The following is a 16,885-nucleotide window of genomic DNA, read 5'->3' as shown; positions in this document are numbered from 1 at the left end:
ATATATATATATATATATATATATATATATATATATCCCATAAGGAAAGGTTCAGACAGAAAGGTAAAATGGGTACATATGACAGTATGACATTCTGAGCTAGGGACAAGGTAAGGTGACTACAGAGCTTCAAAGGGTCATTGCAAGCAGATAAGAATAGATGTTTAGTAATAAAAATTTGCCATGCCCTCTAGATAGGGCAAAAGAGGTTATGTCTGATCTCTCTTTATGGGCTAGCCTCCCTCAATTCAAGGCTCTTAGGAAGTTAATGGAGGGGCAGATGTTTCTTTTGAGCCTACAGCTAAATTGCCTTTAGCTAAAAAAAAAAAAAATTAAAAAAATCTGCACGTCACTGTCACTGAGGCATATATTGGGGTCGATCTTTCTGAACCCGCACAGGTGCTCCATAATAATCACGGGCCATCAGACTGGCTCATTGGGATGCTGCTCATAAGACCAGCCTTCTACCAGCTGCCTTCCTCGCCCTGGACAAGTTACTTCCTCTGTCTGGGCCTCATGCTTCTCAGCAGTAAAAGGAGAAGGGGTTGAGCAATATAGTCTCTGAGCTTTTGTGCGTGCACACGCACTCCAGTGTGCACTAAATCCCATAAAGTTGGCAGGGAAAACAAAGACAGCCAGGACACAAAATCTGCAAGCTTGCACTACAACTGAATCCTCTTATGGGCCATAAGCAAATAACATGAGCAGGAAGCCAAACAAAACCGAGCCAAAAGAAGGTAGCGAAAGTTTTGGGAAATGGAAAGAAGAGCAGCTCTCAAACAGCTGAGGCAGCTGGGGGTAGCAAGTGAAATATTCTGAGAAAAAAAAACAAAAAAACAACCAACAAAACAACCTCCCCCCCCCCCCCCCCCCAACAAAACCCACAACCTTGAGTTGGGGAGGACAAAATTAAGAAAACAAATAACACTCCACTTACTAGATCTTTCCTTCTCTGGGACTTTCTCACCTCTGTCTCTGTCTGACCTTTGTCCCTCCCACCCCAGGTTTTCTTGTGCGTCTGTCTTTCTCTCTCCCTTCCCTCCTCCCTACCCCTGGCGTGCCCCCCCCCCTCCCCTCCTCTCTGGTGTGTTCTGCTTCTCAAGGAGGCAGTCTGGGTCGCGTGCGGACCCACTGTGGCTCCTAACTCCTATTTTGAGTCGTCCCCTTGGCAGTTAACCTTGTCCCAGCCTTGCCCCGGCTCACCCCGAGCTCAGGGTGCACACGAGCGGTGCGCTGGCTCCCAGCTCCGGTCCAGGTGCCAGCCGCCCCTCCCCCGCCCCCTCTTCCTCAGACCCCGCCCCGCCCGCCCGCCCGCCTGGGAGGGAGGTTCCGCCCTCCGGTTATTTTAAGGCGGGCGGTCGGGTCGCCTGATTGCTCCCCGCTTCCCTCCTGCTCCCTGGCCACGCGGCCGCCTGCAGCATGGGTCCCCGGCCCCGCTCCGCGCTCGCCGCCCTCCTGCTGCTGCTCTGCGGACTGGGCACCGCGCAGGGCGACACCCCTGCCAACTGCACCTACCCCGACCTGCTGGGCACCTGGGTCTTCCAGGTGGGCCCCGCGGGCGCCCAGAGCCAGGTCAACTGCTCGGCGATGGGTAAGCGGCCGTGCGCCTGGACTCCTGCCCCTGCGCCCCTCTCCGCACAGCGCCCCGCCGAGGGGCACACCTGCCGGGGGCCGGCCGCCCAGGCTGGACCCGGCCCGTGGGATGCCCGCTCCTGCCAGGGTCGCCAAGGCCAAGTTGAGCTGCTGAGAACTTCTAACTTCACCTTTTCTTGGTTATTCCCAGGGCTAATATACTTCCTAAGACACTTTCTTTTTACTCCCCTTAATTGCCCTTTTCTGGTTTTTGTTTGTTTGTTTTTCGGTTTGTTTGGTTTGGAAGAGTTCAGACCTTGCAATCTTATTATCTCCCATCCAACCTGTAGGATTGTGTGTGTGTGTGTGTGTGTGTGTGTGTGTGAGCTCAAACACTCAATAATACTATATATGATAGCAAGAAAACTTTTCTCCTTTTGTTAGCTTGTGGGAAAGAGCCTTTATATCCAGTGATTTTTTTACTTAGATGTGTGTTGATGCTACTAGTCTGAGTAAACTTCTGCACTGTCTTACGTATCATAGGGGTGTATATACATTTGTTTTGTTATTTTAATAACTCTTTAGCAATTTAATTACACTTGGAAATGCCTGGAGCCAAGCGCAATGCCTGGCGCAGGGAAGGCACTCAGTAAATGTGTAGGGTGTGAACACACTGGGATAGTCGGTATGCCCTCCGATGACGTGCTTACACCAATGACGAGGAATTTAGTGAAGGGGGAAAACACTGTCTTGGTCAGCAGTGGCATGTTGGTTCTGCCCGAGCCCTTACCAGCCTGTGATGAGTGAAGCTGCCAGCTGCACTTTCCTTGTCAGCAGGACAAGGAGCGCCAGGTGGTTTGTCACTAAAACAGATCCAACTGTTCAACTTCCGGTGGCTGTGGCATTGCCTAATCTTGGGCATTTTAACCGTCTGCTCTTTTAAAAAGTTGCTGTTGGAGAGTTGAAGCAGAAGAGAGGTGAGGATCTGCACCTTTTGGGCACATGCCACCTCCCATGTCAGAGCATTAAAACCAACCACGGAAAAACTGTCTAAAGTGTGAAAACCTGTGGGGGGTACCACAGAGCCCTGTCCAGGCAAGCCCCTGTCTGTACACTGTGCCTTCGACTTTACTAGAATAATTGAAGGCACCCACGTGTCTGAATCCCCATCTTTTGAAGTTTAAAAGTTTGGTTCCTATCAGCACACAGGAGCTTCACGGGATAGAACCTTCGCGGCTGCCGCATCCTTTGGAAGGATGCAAATTCTGAAGTTCTCCTGGTGGAGAAAGAAGCCCCATTTCTTCGTTGAAGAGATCATTTCCTTTGTCCTTCTTTTGACTTGGTGGCAGGTCTTTTGTATATGTTTATGTTTCCAGTTTTTGACGACAGCACTGTTTTGTCTTCCCTTCATTTCCACCTGTCATTTTCAACACCCGCCATTTTTCCTTCTCTTCAGCAGAAGGCTTTCTTCCATCTCTGGGTGCTCTGGCAAGTTCAAGGCTGTACTTTAGGGGGTCTTTATGCCTGCCAGCCTGTTTCCATCTTTTGAGCCCTCACTTCACAGATGTGACTGAAACCCCCTCTGGAACCATACAGAGGGAGGCAAACAAGGTGGGGAGTCTTGGTGACTTCACAAACCAGATGGGCTCAAATCGGGTGGCCTGTTTTGAAAGGGAAGCAGTTTAAAAATTGTGGGAGTGACAGGGGAGATTTTTCCTGCTATGGAAGTACAGATAATTTTCCATTCCTGTGCATTTTCTTTCCTTTAGGACCACCAGAGAAGAAAGTCGTGGTGCACCTTAAGAAGCTGGATACAGCCTATGATGACTTTGGCAATTCTGGCCATTTCACCATCATTTACAATCAAGGCTTTGAGATTGTGTTGAATGACTACAAGTGGTTTGCCTTTTTTAAGGTTAGTTTTGTTGGAAAATGCATTCATAGTTTCAATTATTTAATATCAGTAGACCTTCAGAATTTTCATTTAAGATAAAGAAGATAACCAGAATCGATGCCACTTTTCCCAAGAGAAATTAGGCAGTGTAATTTTGCCAGTTTATTTAAAATTATGATTTTAGTAGGTTAAAAAACCTGATCTAAATTTGAATACGTACAATCCATCTATATTTAAATGTGAATGTAGTTTTAATCATTTGGCTTTATACTGAATCTCCAGGAAAGATATGGATATTATAAAAAAATTTTCGAGTAATTATGCTATTTTATCATTGTTTGTTGGTTCTGAGAAATTGACTTAAATAACTCTTTGAAGTAATATGATATATTAAGTATATTGTGAATAATTTATTTGACTAAACTAAGACAGAGATAGAGAATATCGAGTTACTCCTTTGGCTAATTAAAATAAAAAGTTGTCCACTAAAAAAGTTCTCTCAGTAGGAAGAACTTTTTTTAATCTGCACCCAAAGATATATTTATTTATTTCCTTTTTTAGAGAGAGAAAAAGAACAGTGGGGTGGTGACATCGATTGGTTGCCTCTTGTAAGCTCCCTGACTGGGGTACTTTGATCAGGAATTGAACCGGCAACCTTTCAGAGTATGGGACGATTTTCCAACCAACTGAGCAACTTAGCCGGGGCTATATGCTAACACATTGCTTCCAGGTGCAAGCATACTCCAGGGTAAACTAGTTTAGCATGGATTGTAGTCCATCCCCACTATCCTGCTGCACTGCACTTGGAAATTTTCCTGTTGGCAGGTTATGAAATGGTTTAAGTAAATTGAAACCACAAGTCTGAGGCTAGCTGTTTCTCATCTTAAATTGAATATAAATAAAGACAGACTTTCTCATGGGATAGGGTTTACAACCTTTGGAACATCTGGTAAGAATTAGTCAGTTTTAGGAATTCATGGGAAAGTGGGAGAATGATTCTGTTAATGACGATAAAACACAAAGTACCAACAAAAGACTAACTTTTAAGTGTATTGTGATTTCTCCCAGGTTGTGATTTAATCCCTAGGATATGTTGTTAACATCTGAGCCAACTCTTTCTTTGAATAATAACTCTCTCTCTCTAAATATATTTTATTGATTTTTTACAGAGAGGAAGAGAGGGGGATAGAGAGTTAGAAACATCGATCAGCTGCCTCCTACACACACTCTGCTGGGAATGTGCCTGCAACCAAGGTACATGCCCTTGACTGGAATCGAACCTGGGATCTCTCAGTCCGCAGACTGACGCTCTATCCACTGAGCCAAACCAGTTTTGGCTCTCTCTCTTTTAATAGTAAAAAAGAAAATAGGAAAAAATTGTCTCTCCTCACCTGGATTGACTGGTGTGCTACTCAGCTGGCAGGGACCATCTATCTATGTTGGCTATTGAGGGCCGAAAGTCCATTTTTATTAGTTGAAGTCCATGGTCAACTAGTTATTAAATATTACCTATGGATACTATGTATTTTTTTTAAATCATAACAGTATTTATATGAAAAATTTAAAATATATTTTTTATTTATTAAGGGAGGGGAGAGAGAGATAGAAATATCAATGATGAGAGATAGTCATTGATCAGCTGCCTCTTGCACACCCCTTATTGAGGATCAAGCCTGCAACCCTGAGCATGTGCCCTTGACCGGACTTGAACCTGGGATGCTCCAGTCCACAGGACGATGCTCTGTTTACTGAGCCAAACTAGCTAGGGCTTATATGATTTTTTAAAATAGTGTATATGTGGTAAATATAATTCAATCTGATTATAATTCTTGGTTTTTATATTCCTGAGCCTGGGGCTCTGCAGACTTCTTGTAGATATTCTATCACAGCCCTTCAATATTTTTTGCTTCCAGGTTGAAAATTCCTATAGAATAGATGCACAAGGAAAGAGATAGTCAAGACAGTTGTTACTGTGTATCCTTCTCCCCTTCTTTCCCTCCCCTTCCTTCTCCTCCCCCTTTCCCTCCCCCCTCCTTTTTTTCTTGCTTAATACATAATAGACACTTAATTCATATTTATTTTAAAAAATGAACTGAAGTGGAATTCAGCTGAGAAAAAGGTTGAATAAATTATATAAATGCAAGCTGGAGAGCAGTATATAAATGGATGAGTAAGTAGTTTTACCCATTGGGCTTTGAAAAGTTTTCATTCTTTACTTCTGTAGAATTGGAGAAATTGGTGGGGAAACTTCTAAAGTCAGCATTTCATTGCTTGACTCCTAATCTGAAATAGACAAGGGCAGTTTCCCTCCATTAATATTTTTCCATCAGTTTGCTCTCAGCTTCAATAGTCAGGGGCTGGTGGGGGCCGAGGGAACAGCTGGTGCCTGAAGGAGGACTCGGAACACATCTTTGCATTTCTTTTTAAGTCACCATTTAAGCAGATTTGGTCTTTTCCCAGAGCCTCAGACATGAGTACAGGTCAAGAGAAAAACCACTTGTTAACATCAAATCTATCTATATAAAAGCCTAAGTAACTGTCTCAACTGAAACAACTGAAGAAATGACTGAACAGGCTGCATGGGGTGATCCGGCTGGTGGGGGGGCGGGGGTTGAGTTAAGGAGAGGCAGTTGTGGGTAAACAGGCTGGCAGTAGGGGGCAATTGGGCCAGGAGGCAGAGGCAGTTAGAGGTGATCAGGCTGGCAGAAGGAGAGTGTGAGGGGCGATCAGGCCAGCAGGCAGAGGTGATTAGGGGCAAGCAGACAGGCAGGCAGGCAGGTGTGCGGTTAGGAGCCAGCGGACCAGGATTGTGAGAGGAATGTTCGGCTGTTGGTTTAGGGATCGGGTCTAAAGTGGCAGTTGGGCATCCCAGAGGGGCCCTAGATTGGAGAGGGTGAAGGCTGGGCTGAGAGGACCCGCTCCCCTCACTCCCTATGCATGAATGTTGTGCACTGGGCCTCTAGTAATGTTTTAAGTGTTCTCAGACATAAGTGGGAAGAGCCAATACAGGGTGGGGCAAAAATAGGTTTACAGTTGTGAATATGCAATAGTTTATTCTTGTATAACGTATTAATTATTGTTATTCTCCACATGAACAACTGTAAATCTCAACTGTATACCTACTGTTGCCTTACTGTAGGACAGAACTCTAAAATTATCTTCTATATGGCATTCTCTTATTAGGAATAAAAATAGGAAGACTGTTCTTCTACTGATTTCAATATATACTTTTCTTTAAATGCACATTTGACCATTATCAGGGACATGTTTTCTGTTCCTGCTGAAAAATCAACCCCTCTGATAGATCAGTAGTTAGGACTGGTCTTAAAGATGGTAATATCAGTAAGCAGAGTAGAATATACATTGATACTAGTTTTTAAAATTTCTAACATAAGCAGTTACCACATAAATATACTTTGCAGAGTGGTAAAAGCTTATCCTTTTTGCAAATCTACCTGAAAAATGGGGAGCAGAGTTTTAAACCTTTCAAGAAAAATGATCGAGTGGGATTCATTTTAGGTAGTGGGAAAGTCACTCACTTTTGGTGACACCAGTTAACACAGAAAGCTGGCTGGGTTTCACCATTAAGCACCAGGGTTTTTCCTACTGTGGTGCTGGGGAAACCTGGCTGGGTGGGTCACTCAAGGACAGCACAAACAATTTAATGAATGAAGCACATGAGACTTTTCCCTACGGACTTAGAGAATATCTCCCAAATAAAGATTGATTTATTTTTTTAAAATGAAACAGCGGTCAAAACGTAACCAGAATTTTGTTCAAGTTTAAGCCTCTCGTGGAAAAATACAGCACACGGCCACAGAAGTATCTGGCAAAAGTTAGCCCAGTATAGCTGCTGTCATTATTCTCTGCATTGCTACTCTACAAAACAGTTGGATTTCCAGATCTCTCCCCTGACTTATACCAGACCCTACCACATGTTTCCTTTTGCCCTCTTCAGATGTGCTTCCATCAGATTGTGTCTTACTGTTCCTGCTAGTGTACACTGAGCTCCTGGGGCATGCAGGGCCTACTGTGAGGCTCCTGCTCCCAGGACATCCTGCAGCTCAGGTTTCCAACTTGGAAGCAATTGCAATACCACTTCTATTGCTAGGAACTCCCTTCAATAAGTTCTCTGGCCTCACTTGGGAGATGAACGTTTTGCATGACTTTTGAGGTTCCTGTGCCTTTTTGACTGTGGTTTTTATCTGCTTGGTAATCTATTTTTTTCCCCCCATGTGATTTCAAGCTAGATTCACTTGGCAGGAAGTGAACCTTGACACTGTCAGTTTGTGCATAGTTTGAGTCAGGCAGAAAGCAGGAGGTAGAAAATGTTCTTTTAAAAGATACGTTTCCCTTCTCAAGTTCCTGTAGACTTGCAGTTATCTGAGCACTTTAGAGGGGTTACAACTTCAAATGCATCTAGGGCCCACCCAGGCAGGTACCTCAGCATCTGAAACAATCATATGCAAAGCAATAAGAAGTAATTAGACCTATGGCAAAATAGAAACATTCTTAGAGGGCTTCTTTTCAAAGAATATGCTGCCCAGTTTCATGATCTTTGAATATATAATACTGTCTACAGGCCAGTTTCTAAGACTATCAGAGTTTAATAGCATCTGACATTGGTTTATAGTGGGCACACTTTTAAAAAAATATTTTTTTTAATGATTTTTTTACAGAGAGGAAGAGAGAAGGATAGAGAGTTAGAAACATCAATGAGAGAGAATCATCGATCAGCTGCCTCTTGCACACCCCCTACTGGGGATGTGCCCACAACCAAGGTACATGCCCTTGACCAGAATCGAACCTGGGACCTTTCAGTTTGCAGACTGACACTCTATCTACTGAGCCAAGCTGGTTTCAGCATATAGTGGGCACACTTTTAAGGGTTCAAATAAGTTTGAACCCTTAAAAGCAGCCAACTTCTTATAAAATTACAACATAGCAAAACAAAAAAATGTAAAGGACATTTAATTATGGTTGGCTTTATGTGAAGGATGGATGGATAAGTCAGTTTTTTTCTTTATGCTTTATGTTCATTTTTTTTTACAATTGCATAAAGCTTCTCTATGCACTATCCCATCCACCAAATTGCCCAGTGGAAGGAAGCCGGATGAAACAAACCAAACTCCAAAGGATATCCTCAAGTTGAATAGGTTTCTAAACTTTTACTGTTTCTCATTTCACTTTTCTGAGGCTGGAAAAGGGAGCTCAAATTTTATTCTGAAGATTAAACTATTCAAGGGTTGAAGAAGGTGTCTAGAAAGGAAACTAGACTCATTGTGGCTGGAGATTTTATTTGGTGATAGTCAAGCAAACTTCATTGATTTCTAATTGAGTTTTTGCTTTGGGCCCACCAGCCTTCATAGGACTGTAAGCTAAAAAAGACTACCATAGTGGTACTTAATCAGGTTGCTACTTAGAACAGGAGAACTTGAAAGTCTTGGGTTGTTTTGGAAATGGTTGGTGAAATCCACACCAGAAGATTTATTTGCCCATTTTGTGTGCCAGTGACTTGTAAGTTTTAAGTTTGTCACAATAGCCAGAAACGTCAACAATGTGTTTCCACGTAAAGTATTTGAGAATTGTGTACCATTTTTCTCATTGTGCCTTCTGAGTTCATTTTAAAGATGTAACAATTTAGCTTTTAGAATACTGTTATTAGGATAGGTTTACTTATTTCAATGTAGGGTCAATACACAAAATTAGGGTATTTTTTAAAAGCATCTTGGAATTTACTTTTTTAAAAATTTATTTTATTTTTTATTTCAGAGAAGAAGGGAGAAGGAAAGAGAGATAGAAACATCGATGGTGAGAGAAAATCATTGATTAGCTGCCCTCCTGCATTCCCCCTTCTGGGCTCGAGTCAGCACCCTGGGCTTGTGCCCTTGACCGGAATCAAACCCAGGACCCTTCAGTCTGCAGGCCAACTTTCTATCCAATGAGCCACACTGGCTAGGGCATGGATTTTACTTTTAAGTATTATTTCAATTCTGGGAAGGAATCAGAAGTTTAACACTTAATGCGTGCACAATTATGTATTTTTGTTTTCTTTCATGATGATGTTTAATCTCAACATAATGACTCAGTTTCCTATTGTAAACTCTTCGTAGGATGTCACTGACTTTATCAGTCAGTTGTTCATGCAGCTGGGAACTGTGGGAATATATGATTTACCATGTCAGAGGAACAAACTGGGTGAGCGCCACTGAACTGTTTTTAATTTTTCTTTCTAAAAGCAAGCTTCCCTTCTCCTGGTGGCTTACGCACATTGATCTGTCTCTGTTCATCAGGGAGATGGAGAGGAGACTGGAAAGAGGATGGTTTTCTTGTAGATTTCTTGCTTGAGCCTGCTTCCTTGCTGCCTTTTACATGCCTGCATTATTTTGTGTGAGTTTTGACTTTGACATGTTCTGTATGCACACATCAGATGAGCTCTTCCAGGAATGATGCTTACAACATAAATAGACATGAACCCGAAAAGGTCAAGACCCAATTAAGAAAAGATTGACTTTAAGTTCTGTTCAAATCCTTGAAGTAGCAGTGCTCCCTCGAGTTGTTCATTTTTTTCCTTCTTAAAAAAGACTCTCGAGGGAACCGTGCGAGGCCAAGGCATCTGAAGGCTGTCTTCCATTAGAGCAGGTGGCTCTTCCGGAGACATTGACATGCTCATCCCTTATTCCTGTGAGACGTAACCCATCTTTTAAAAAATTGCTCCTTCTCAGAACATAAACTGTGCACTGGAAGAAGGGGATATTTTTCACTCTTTACATTCTCACACTTGCAGACCGGATGTTTAAATCTTTGCTCATGCTGGGCCCATTCATTTACATGTCCAGAATTTTGTTGGAAAAATGGGCGGTTAGAGAGTCAAGTTGATAGGGACTTACCCTTCCTTGAATTTTAACAACATCCCCTCCCCCCCCCTTTCCCTTCCTCCTTTACTTAGCTCTGAAGTACCAGAAGCAAGGTATGAAAGATGGAACTGGCTAAAGCCTCATCTTAGGACAGCATAATGGCCCCACAGTGGTCCGCACATCTGCCAGTGAGGATTGCTCCTTGGGTATAATATTGCATCTTGGTTTCACTTTAGGGGTCATTCCAGGCAGCCACCAATACAGATCAAAGTGAAAATGAGAGCTGAAACCAAGCAGCTGGTTCTCACGAGTTCTTTTTGGTCATTGAATAATTTTCTTTATTTCAGAACTCCTCAGAATCTTTCCTGTAATATATGGTGATAGTTTAGGAGAAAGATATAATAGAAAATAGGAAGATATCATGGGAAATTTTCTGTTTGTTTTTACCTTACAAAAAAAAGTAAAGTATTCTTGGAATACAGTTTATGCACTTTTGGCTTCAAACTCTCACTCTTCCCCCTCATGATGGAGACAGCAGTGAAAAGGACAGTCCCTCTTATTTGCTCTTAAATGAATGATAAATAGTCCTGTACCTGGAATATGGGTCCAAGCGGCACTAAGCCTGCATTTAGCATTGTCAGGCATACATGCTAATAATGTACCTAGGTTGCCATATTAGCCTGTTTCTTTTCTTTTTCTTTTTTTTTTAAAATATATTTTATTGATTTTTTACAGAGAGGGATGGAAAAGGAGAGGATTAGAGAGTTAGAAACACAAATGATAGAGAAACAGCGATTCAGCTGCCTCCTACACACTCCCGACTGGGGATGTGCCCACAACCAAGGTGCATGCCCTTGACAGGAATTGAACCTGGGATCCTTCAGCCTGCAGGCTAATGCTCTATCCACTGAGCCAAAGCAGTTAGGGCTAGCCTGTTTCTTAAGTACATTTCCAAAGTGTATTTGGCTTGTACAGTGGCCGTTCATTTCAAATGCATCTGCATGTGCTTCTTAAGCCTGTTGACTGCATGGGCACTGCCTGTTGCTTCAGCTTTCAGCTTTTGAGAATGGCAGCTTTTGGTGAATGTCATAAGCAGCATTAAAAAAGCACAGCAAAAAAAACCAGCATCGGGTATTTTTTTTTTTTTTTTTTTTTTTTTTTTACCTAAAGAAATTACTATGGTTAAGCATTGTGAAGAGACAGTATTAACTCCAGTTTTCATTGTCTTGTAGTTATTACGTAGAGCATCTGTTGAGGGGCTCTTTTAAAACCACAGCCCCAAGCAGGCTTTGGGGCTGAGAGGCAGAGCAGCATGCCACACTGGACCACCTACCTCTAACCGCTAGCGGAGGCCCCCGGCCGCCACAGAGCCCTCCGGAGTCTGTCTGTGCATGTAGAATGCAGAGGAGGCCTGGGGACCTACCTCCATGGCAGCTGCCCTCCTGAACTGTCCGTGGGAAGCAGCCACCGCCATTCTGGACCGGGAACCGCCAGAGATCACAATGAACACTAGCGCTGAGACTGCGCAGGAGAAAGAAAAAACTTTTCTGGAATTCTTAGGTGGCTTCACCATGCAGCCTTTGAGGAAAAGGAACAATATGCAACCTAAGTTTTATTCTCTTTTGAACACTCTTCTCCTGAGGGGCCCAGCACCCGTGGTAAGGAGAAAATAAGGCCTCCGGATATCTTGGATGCTGAGCTATGTTATTGGTGGGGAGATGATCCCATGGAAGAGGCTTTTCTGAGAGAAACAAGCTGGTGAAGGGTATCTTTTTGTAGATCATTAGCCCTGGCCAAAAAGATGAAAACATTTTATGTTTATTTTATGTTTTCTTTGGGTGCCAGCCTTGTGCCAAGAATTTGAGGTACTTTACCTTTCAGAAACCCTATACCGTACACATCACTAGCTTTCTTTCATAGTTTTGTTACAGAAAACCGAAGAAGAACAAAGCAATACTAGCGGGTCCAGAGGAAAATGTATCTCAAATTCTGGGCCCCAACATGCAGGAATTCTCCCTGTTTATATGACTTTACCTTCTTTGTCTCCCAAATATGGAGTGTTTCCGGCCCCCTTTTGCAAGTTCTTAAAGAGCCAGTGTGTACTGGGGCCTTGAGACCTCAACCAGAGGCCTGCCCTGGCGCCAGCACTGATGACTTTGTCTGGGGAAGGTTAAATCCACAGAAGCCAAATAGCAGGGTTAAAAGTTTCAAACAGCAGTTTTCACACAAGATGGATGCTTCAGTTTGGCATAGTCTCATGTAGTTCCTAAGCTTACACAGCTTAAGAGTTAAACGATAAGGGCTAGTCTTGCAAACCTAAGAAGCATTTCCTTGTTCTGTACTCTGAACATTTATTTTGATAATGGAAGAAGAGGAGATTGGGTGGGTGTGAAAGGGCAAATATATGCAAAAAAAAAAAAAAAAAAAAAAAAGCCCTTCACATGTACCTGGAGTCACATTTGGGTAGACTTCCTGGTGAGCCCCCGTCTGTAAACATCACAAACGTGAGTTTAATGGGATAGAATGTCCACTGCATTGGCTCCTGTTGAGATTTTAGAAGAAGAATTGGCTCGAAACTCAGGTTTCCTTTCCAAACGAGGCGACTCACTTTCTTTCCCAAGCCAGGGTCCTGTCATCTGAGACCAAAAAAATTACCTTCTCCTTCCCTTTTGTAGTCCCTCAAAGTGGAAGGAGAGTTTTGTAATCTTCAAATTAAGTACAACTTAAGTACCTTTGCCAAGTTCACTTTTAATACCGCTATTGTGCACACCGATTGCTATCATCCCGCTCTTTCCTGCTAAACAATGGACTAGTTTCCTCCTCAGTTGTTCGGAGCTGATTAATAACATGTGGGGCTCCACCTAATTCATCTTGTCTGGGAGGCCTTCCCTCCCACATCCCAGCTTGAATGGAGGAGTCTTTCCCTAGGTAGCAGGTTGCCATCATTGCATCATGAGCTCAGAGAACTCCTTTAGCACCTGAGAGGTCCTGTTTAGCAGCTCTGGGAAGGTGATAGCTTAAAAAGGCGAAAGATTTATGCGGTCTGAAGAGAAACCAGAGCATGGAAGGTGATAGCTTATAAAGGAGAAGTAACGGCACAGCCGACTACTACCTGGATACTTTCTTCCATCCTACCTCTGGACCTGATCATCTGTCTTCACTCAGGGCCTTCATACCACCTCTGTGAAACCCTCCCCAGCTCTTTCTGCTGGTGTGAGAAATGCCATTATTTTGGTTCTCATTGTGCTACGCAGGTACCTCTGCTCAGGTAGTACTAACCCTGCTGGGTTGGAATGATGTGACAGCATGTCTTCATCTTTTTTCCAGACTGAACTTATTTCCCTGGATATCTTAAGCACTATGCCCATAGAAATAGGGGCCTCAGAGATTAACCATGCTTCTCTTGTCCTTTCAAAGATTTCTCACAAGATAATTCTATAGAGTATAAATCAGGGATGGTACTATGTTTATATTTTTGGTTCTCTGCTCTAAGATAGATATATCAGGTTACCTGTCTCCAGAGTCTTGAGAGAGTTGTATGTTTTCAAACTGATTTTCGTGATGTAAATTGCGACAAAGCAACCAATATGTGTAAAGATGTATTATGGAATTTAAAATCACCTCTAAAGTAATTTGTTTGTTTCTCTGAGAGTAACTGCATCTGAACCAGGGGTGGAGAACATCTGGCCTGTGGCCTTATAAGGGCAGCAAAATTATTTGGTCTGGCCCTGCCAAGGCATTAGGGTGAGTTCATTAAATGTTTGCCCAGATGTAGCAGGCCAATTTTTAAGTTGATAATTTTAAATGGCCCTCAAATGATGTTATAAATATCCAAATGGTCTTGGCAGAAGAAAAAGTTCTTTACTGCTAACCTAAATGTTGGTTTTGATTATGGAAGAAGAGAAAATTTTGTGGGTATGAAACTGAAAATATATGTGTTAAAAGGGCCAGCTAACATGGCTCAGTGGTTGAGCATTGAGCTATGAATCAGAAGATTATGGTTCAATTCCTGGTCAGGGCACATACCCGGGTTGTTGGCTCGATCCCCAGTATGGGGCATGCAGGAGGCAGCCAATCAATGATTCTTTCTCATCATTGATGTTTCCATCTCTGTCTCCCTCTCCATACTTCTCTGCAATCAATAAAAATATATTTAAAAAAGAGAGAGAGCGAGCGAGTGCACATGGTAATGTACTACTTAGCATTCTCTGTTGTAATTGCCCGTTTGTCATCTCCCCGGTCTTTAAACTCCATGATGGCAGAGGTCAACTCTGTATTACTGACCATTTTATTCCCTCTGTATAGTACAATATATGGAAATAATAGAGCTTCAATAAATATATATTTGTAAAATCAAGAGAATTGAAAGATATGTCATTGTGTTGTCCTGTTTTATGGATGTTTCTGGACATTGTTGCCTTTGAGTCCTCTGAGCCTGTGGTGGACCCTCAGGTCTTATTTGTAGAATGACTGTAGAAAACAGATTAGGTTACTGACATTTTATTCTGTTTATTTATTTATGTTTTAACTTTTGGGTGAAACTACAGAGGTCAAGGTAGGACTCAAAGTTAAAAAGAGTGAACTTTCAGAAGGACTGAAAACTAAATTAGCTGTCAGGGGAAATAGCTCTATGACTGCAGTGGTTCTCCAAACCCTGGAGAATCAACTAGCCTGGGATGCTGTAGGTTATGCTGCAATCCTGTTACATACGGCCAGCTAAAAGTAAGATTAAAGCTAACATTTCTTTCAACCTCATAGTTTTAAGGATTTATGAGTGAGGGATGTAAAGTACAACATAAGGAATATAGTCTATAATACTGTAATAACTATGGATGATGTTAGATGAGTACTAGACTTTTGAGGTGACTGGAAACTAATATATTACTGTATGTCAACTTTAATTGAAAAATAAATTTAAAATAAAAAGTGTTTATGAGCAAGTAAGTGATGAATGAGCCAGTGATTTTGGCTACTTTGCTGAGTGGTAAATTGCTCTGTCTTCTTTTTAACTAGTTTTAGATCATATATTTTGGCTCTAACTGATTGTCTTTTCAGTACTGGAAATAAATTTATGACCCTCCATTTTTCCATTGTAAATCTAGCTCCTAATTTCTTCAGTTAAGTGCTGGAAGTTATTTGGTTACAATGTGAACAGTTTCATAATTCATTAAAATTCAACAAAAACAATGGTTAAGTCTATTTAGCAAGCAAAAAACTAGAGCAAATCCTTGAAACTAACATAGGGAAGTTTGTTTCTTTAGAAGAAAGATCTACTTTTGCTTGGCCAGAGCGACTCAGTTGAGTGTCATCCCATGCACTGAAAGGTTGCAAGTTCAGATCCTGGTCAGGACACATACCTGGGTTGCAGTTTGATCCCCCGGTCAAGGAGCATAGGAAGACAACCCATTGCTCTTTCTGTCTTCCTCCCTGCCCCTCTCTTTCTTTTATATCCTCCAGTGAAGATTAAAAAAAAAATGCTGTACTCTTGGGTGGGTTTGGTAAAATATCAATTTGGTAAAATGTGCCTTGCTCTCTCTTGTTGCCATCTAGCAGTTTTACTCACCTCCAGACTAAGTGATTAGTATTGAAATATTACAATAATTAATACATAAGAATTAACTTAAAAACCTTCTTTGCCCAACTCATTATATATTCATTAGAACAAGGGCAAAAATTGAATAAACATTCTTTATCTTGAAGTAATGCCAGAATGTAATATCTCTTCATATGTGGTTTACCATTAAATAATTTCTCTTTTCTGAAATGGTGAATGATCTGGATATCTAGATGTCCAAATTTGTATCCCCATTGTTACAGATGGTAGTGTTTATATTGTTACTTGTTTAGTACTTTTTAAACACTTCAAATTTCAATGTCACCTTTATCCTTTATAGTAATCCAATGAAATAGTTATTCCCATTTTCACATGAAGAAATCAAGGATTCCTAGTTATGACTTGCTCATGAATAATTGGCAGAACAAGGAATTATAGGTCAAAGTCCTTTTCAATAAACTGCATTTGTTTCATAGTCAATACATTACATTTCAAATATTTGCTAAGTATATTATTTATGAGAGAAACAGTGGAACAAGGTGTGATTTTTCTCCCCTCTGTGTGTCAATAAGCAGTTGAGAAAGAAATCCCTGCTAAATAAGTTATAAAATAGGGCAATCTGTTTTGTTTTTTTAATTGGTTAATATTTCTTAGTAGAGCTAATTGAATAGTGGATAGGATAAGTGGGAAGTAGAAGAAGGATTTTTTATTTTATTTTATTGATTTTTTACAGAGAGGAAGGGAGAGAAACAGTTAGAAACATCAATGAGAGAGAAAAACATCGATCAGCTGCCTCCTGCTGCACACCCCCTATTTGGGGGTGTGCCCACAACCAGGGTACATGTCCTTGACCAGAATCGAACCCGGGACCCTTCAGTCCGCAGGCTGGCGCTCTGAAGAAGGATTTTTTTTTTTTTTTTTTTTTTTTTTTTTTTTTATGAACGCTTGGCAACCCAGTAGTAATTTTGAAGAAGCAAATGGATAGTTATTGAATCCTAGTAGTTTTCT

The 16,885-nt window shown here is 41.7% G+C and overlaps 1 protein-coding gene and 2 long non-coding RNA genes across 6 annotated transcripts in view; 2 read left to right on the top strand and 1 right to left on the bottom strand.

The window, feature by feature from the left end:
• Window positions 1–1,346: 1,346 nt before the first annotated feature.
• Window positions 1,347–16,885, top strand: part of CTSC (cathepsin C) — a 46,391-nt gene continuing 30,852 nt past the window's right edge. Inside the window, exons 1-4 of one of the 4 annotated variants that reach the window (XM_036428246.2) lie at window positions 1,347–1,591; window positions 3,342–3,487; window positions 9,580–9,664; window positions 11,556–11,932. In XM_036428246.2, coding sequence (XP_036284139.1) covers window positions 1,420–1,591; window positions 3,342–3,487; window positions 9,580–9,664; window positions 11,556–11,566 — 414 coding nt within the window. In that variant the 5' untranslated portion in view covers window positions 1,347–1,419 and the 3' untranslated portion in view covers window positions 11,567–11,932. Of the gene's footprint in view, window positions 1,592–3,341; window positions 3,488–9,579; window positions 9,665–11,555; window positions 11,933–16,885 lie in introns of those variants that run through there. The other 3 variants (XM_036428247.2, XM_036428245.2, XM_036428244.2) reach the window with 3 other exon arrangements.
• Window positions 11,939–12,246, bottom strand: LOC118713554. Its single transcript, XR_004986300.1, has 2 exons — window positions 12,133–12,246; window positions 11,939–12,092 (listed from the first exon to the last, which is right to left on the bottom strand). It is a non-coding gene; the product is annotated as an uncharacterized LOC118713554 (long non-coding RNA).
• On the top strand, window positions 12,567–14,680 carry LOC123651923. Its single transcript, XR_006740931.1, has 2 exons — window positions 12,567–13,332; window positions 13,392–14,680. It is a non-coding gene; the product is annotated as an uncharacterized LOC123651923 (long non-coding RNA).

Source organism: Pipistrellus kuhlii, unplaced genomic scaffold (genome assembly GCF_014108245.1).
Source record: "Pipistrellus kuhlii isolate mPipKuh1 unplaced genomic scaffold, mPipKuh1.p scaffold_m20_p_9, whole genome shotgun sequence".
Classification (NCBI taxonomy): domain Eukaryota; kingdom Metazoa; phylum Chordata; class Mammalia; order Chiroptera; family Vespertilionidae; genus Pipistrellus; species Pipistrellus kuhlii.
Note: the sequence above shows the minus strand (reverse complement) of the source record. Positions and strands in the feature narration are given on the sequence as shown.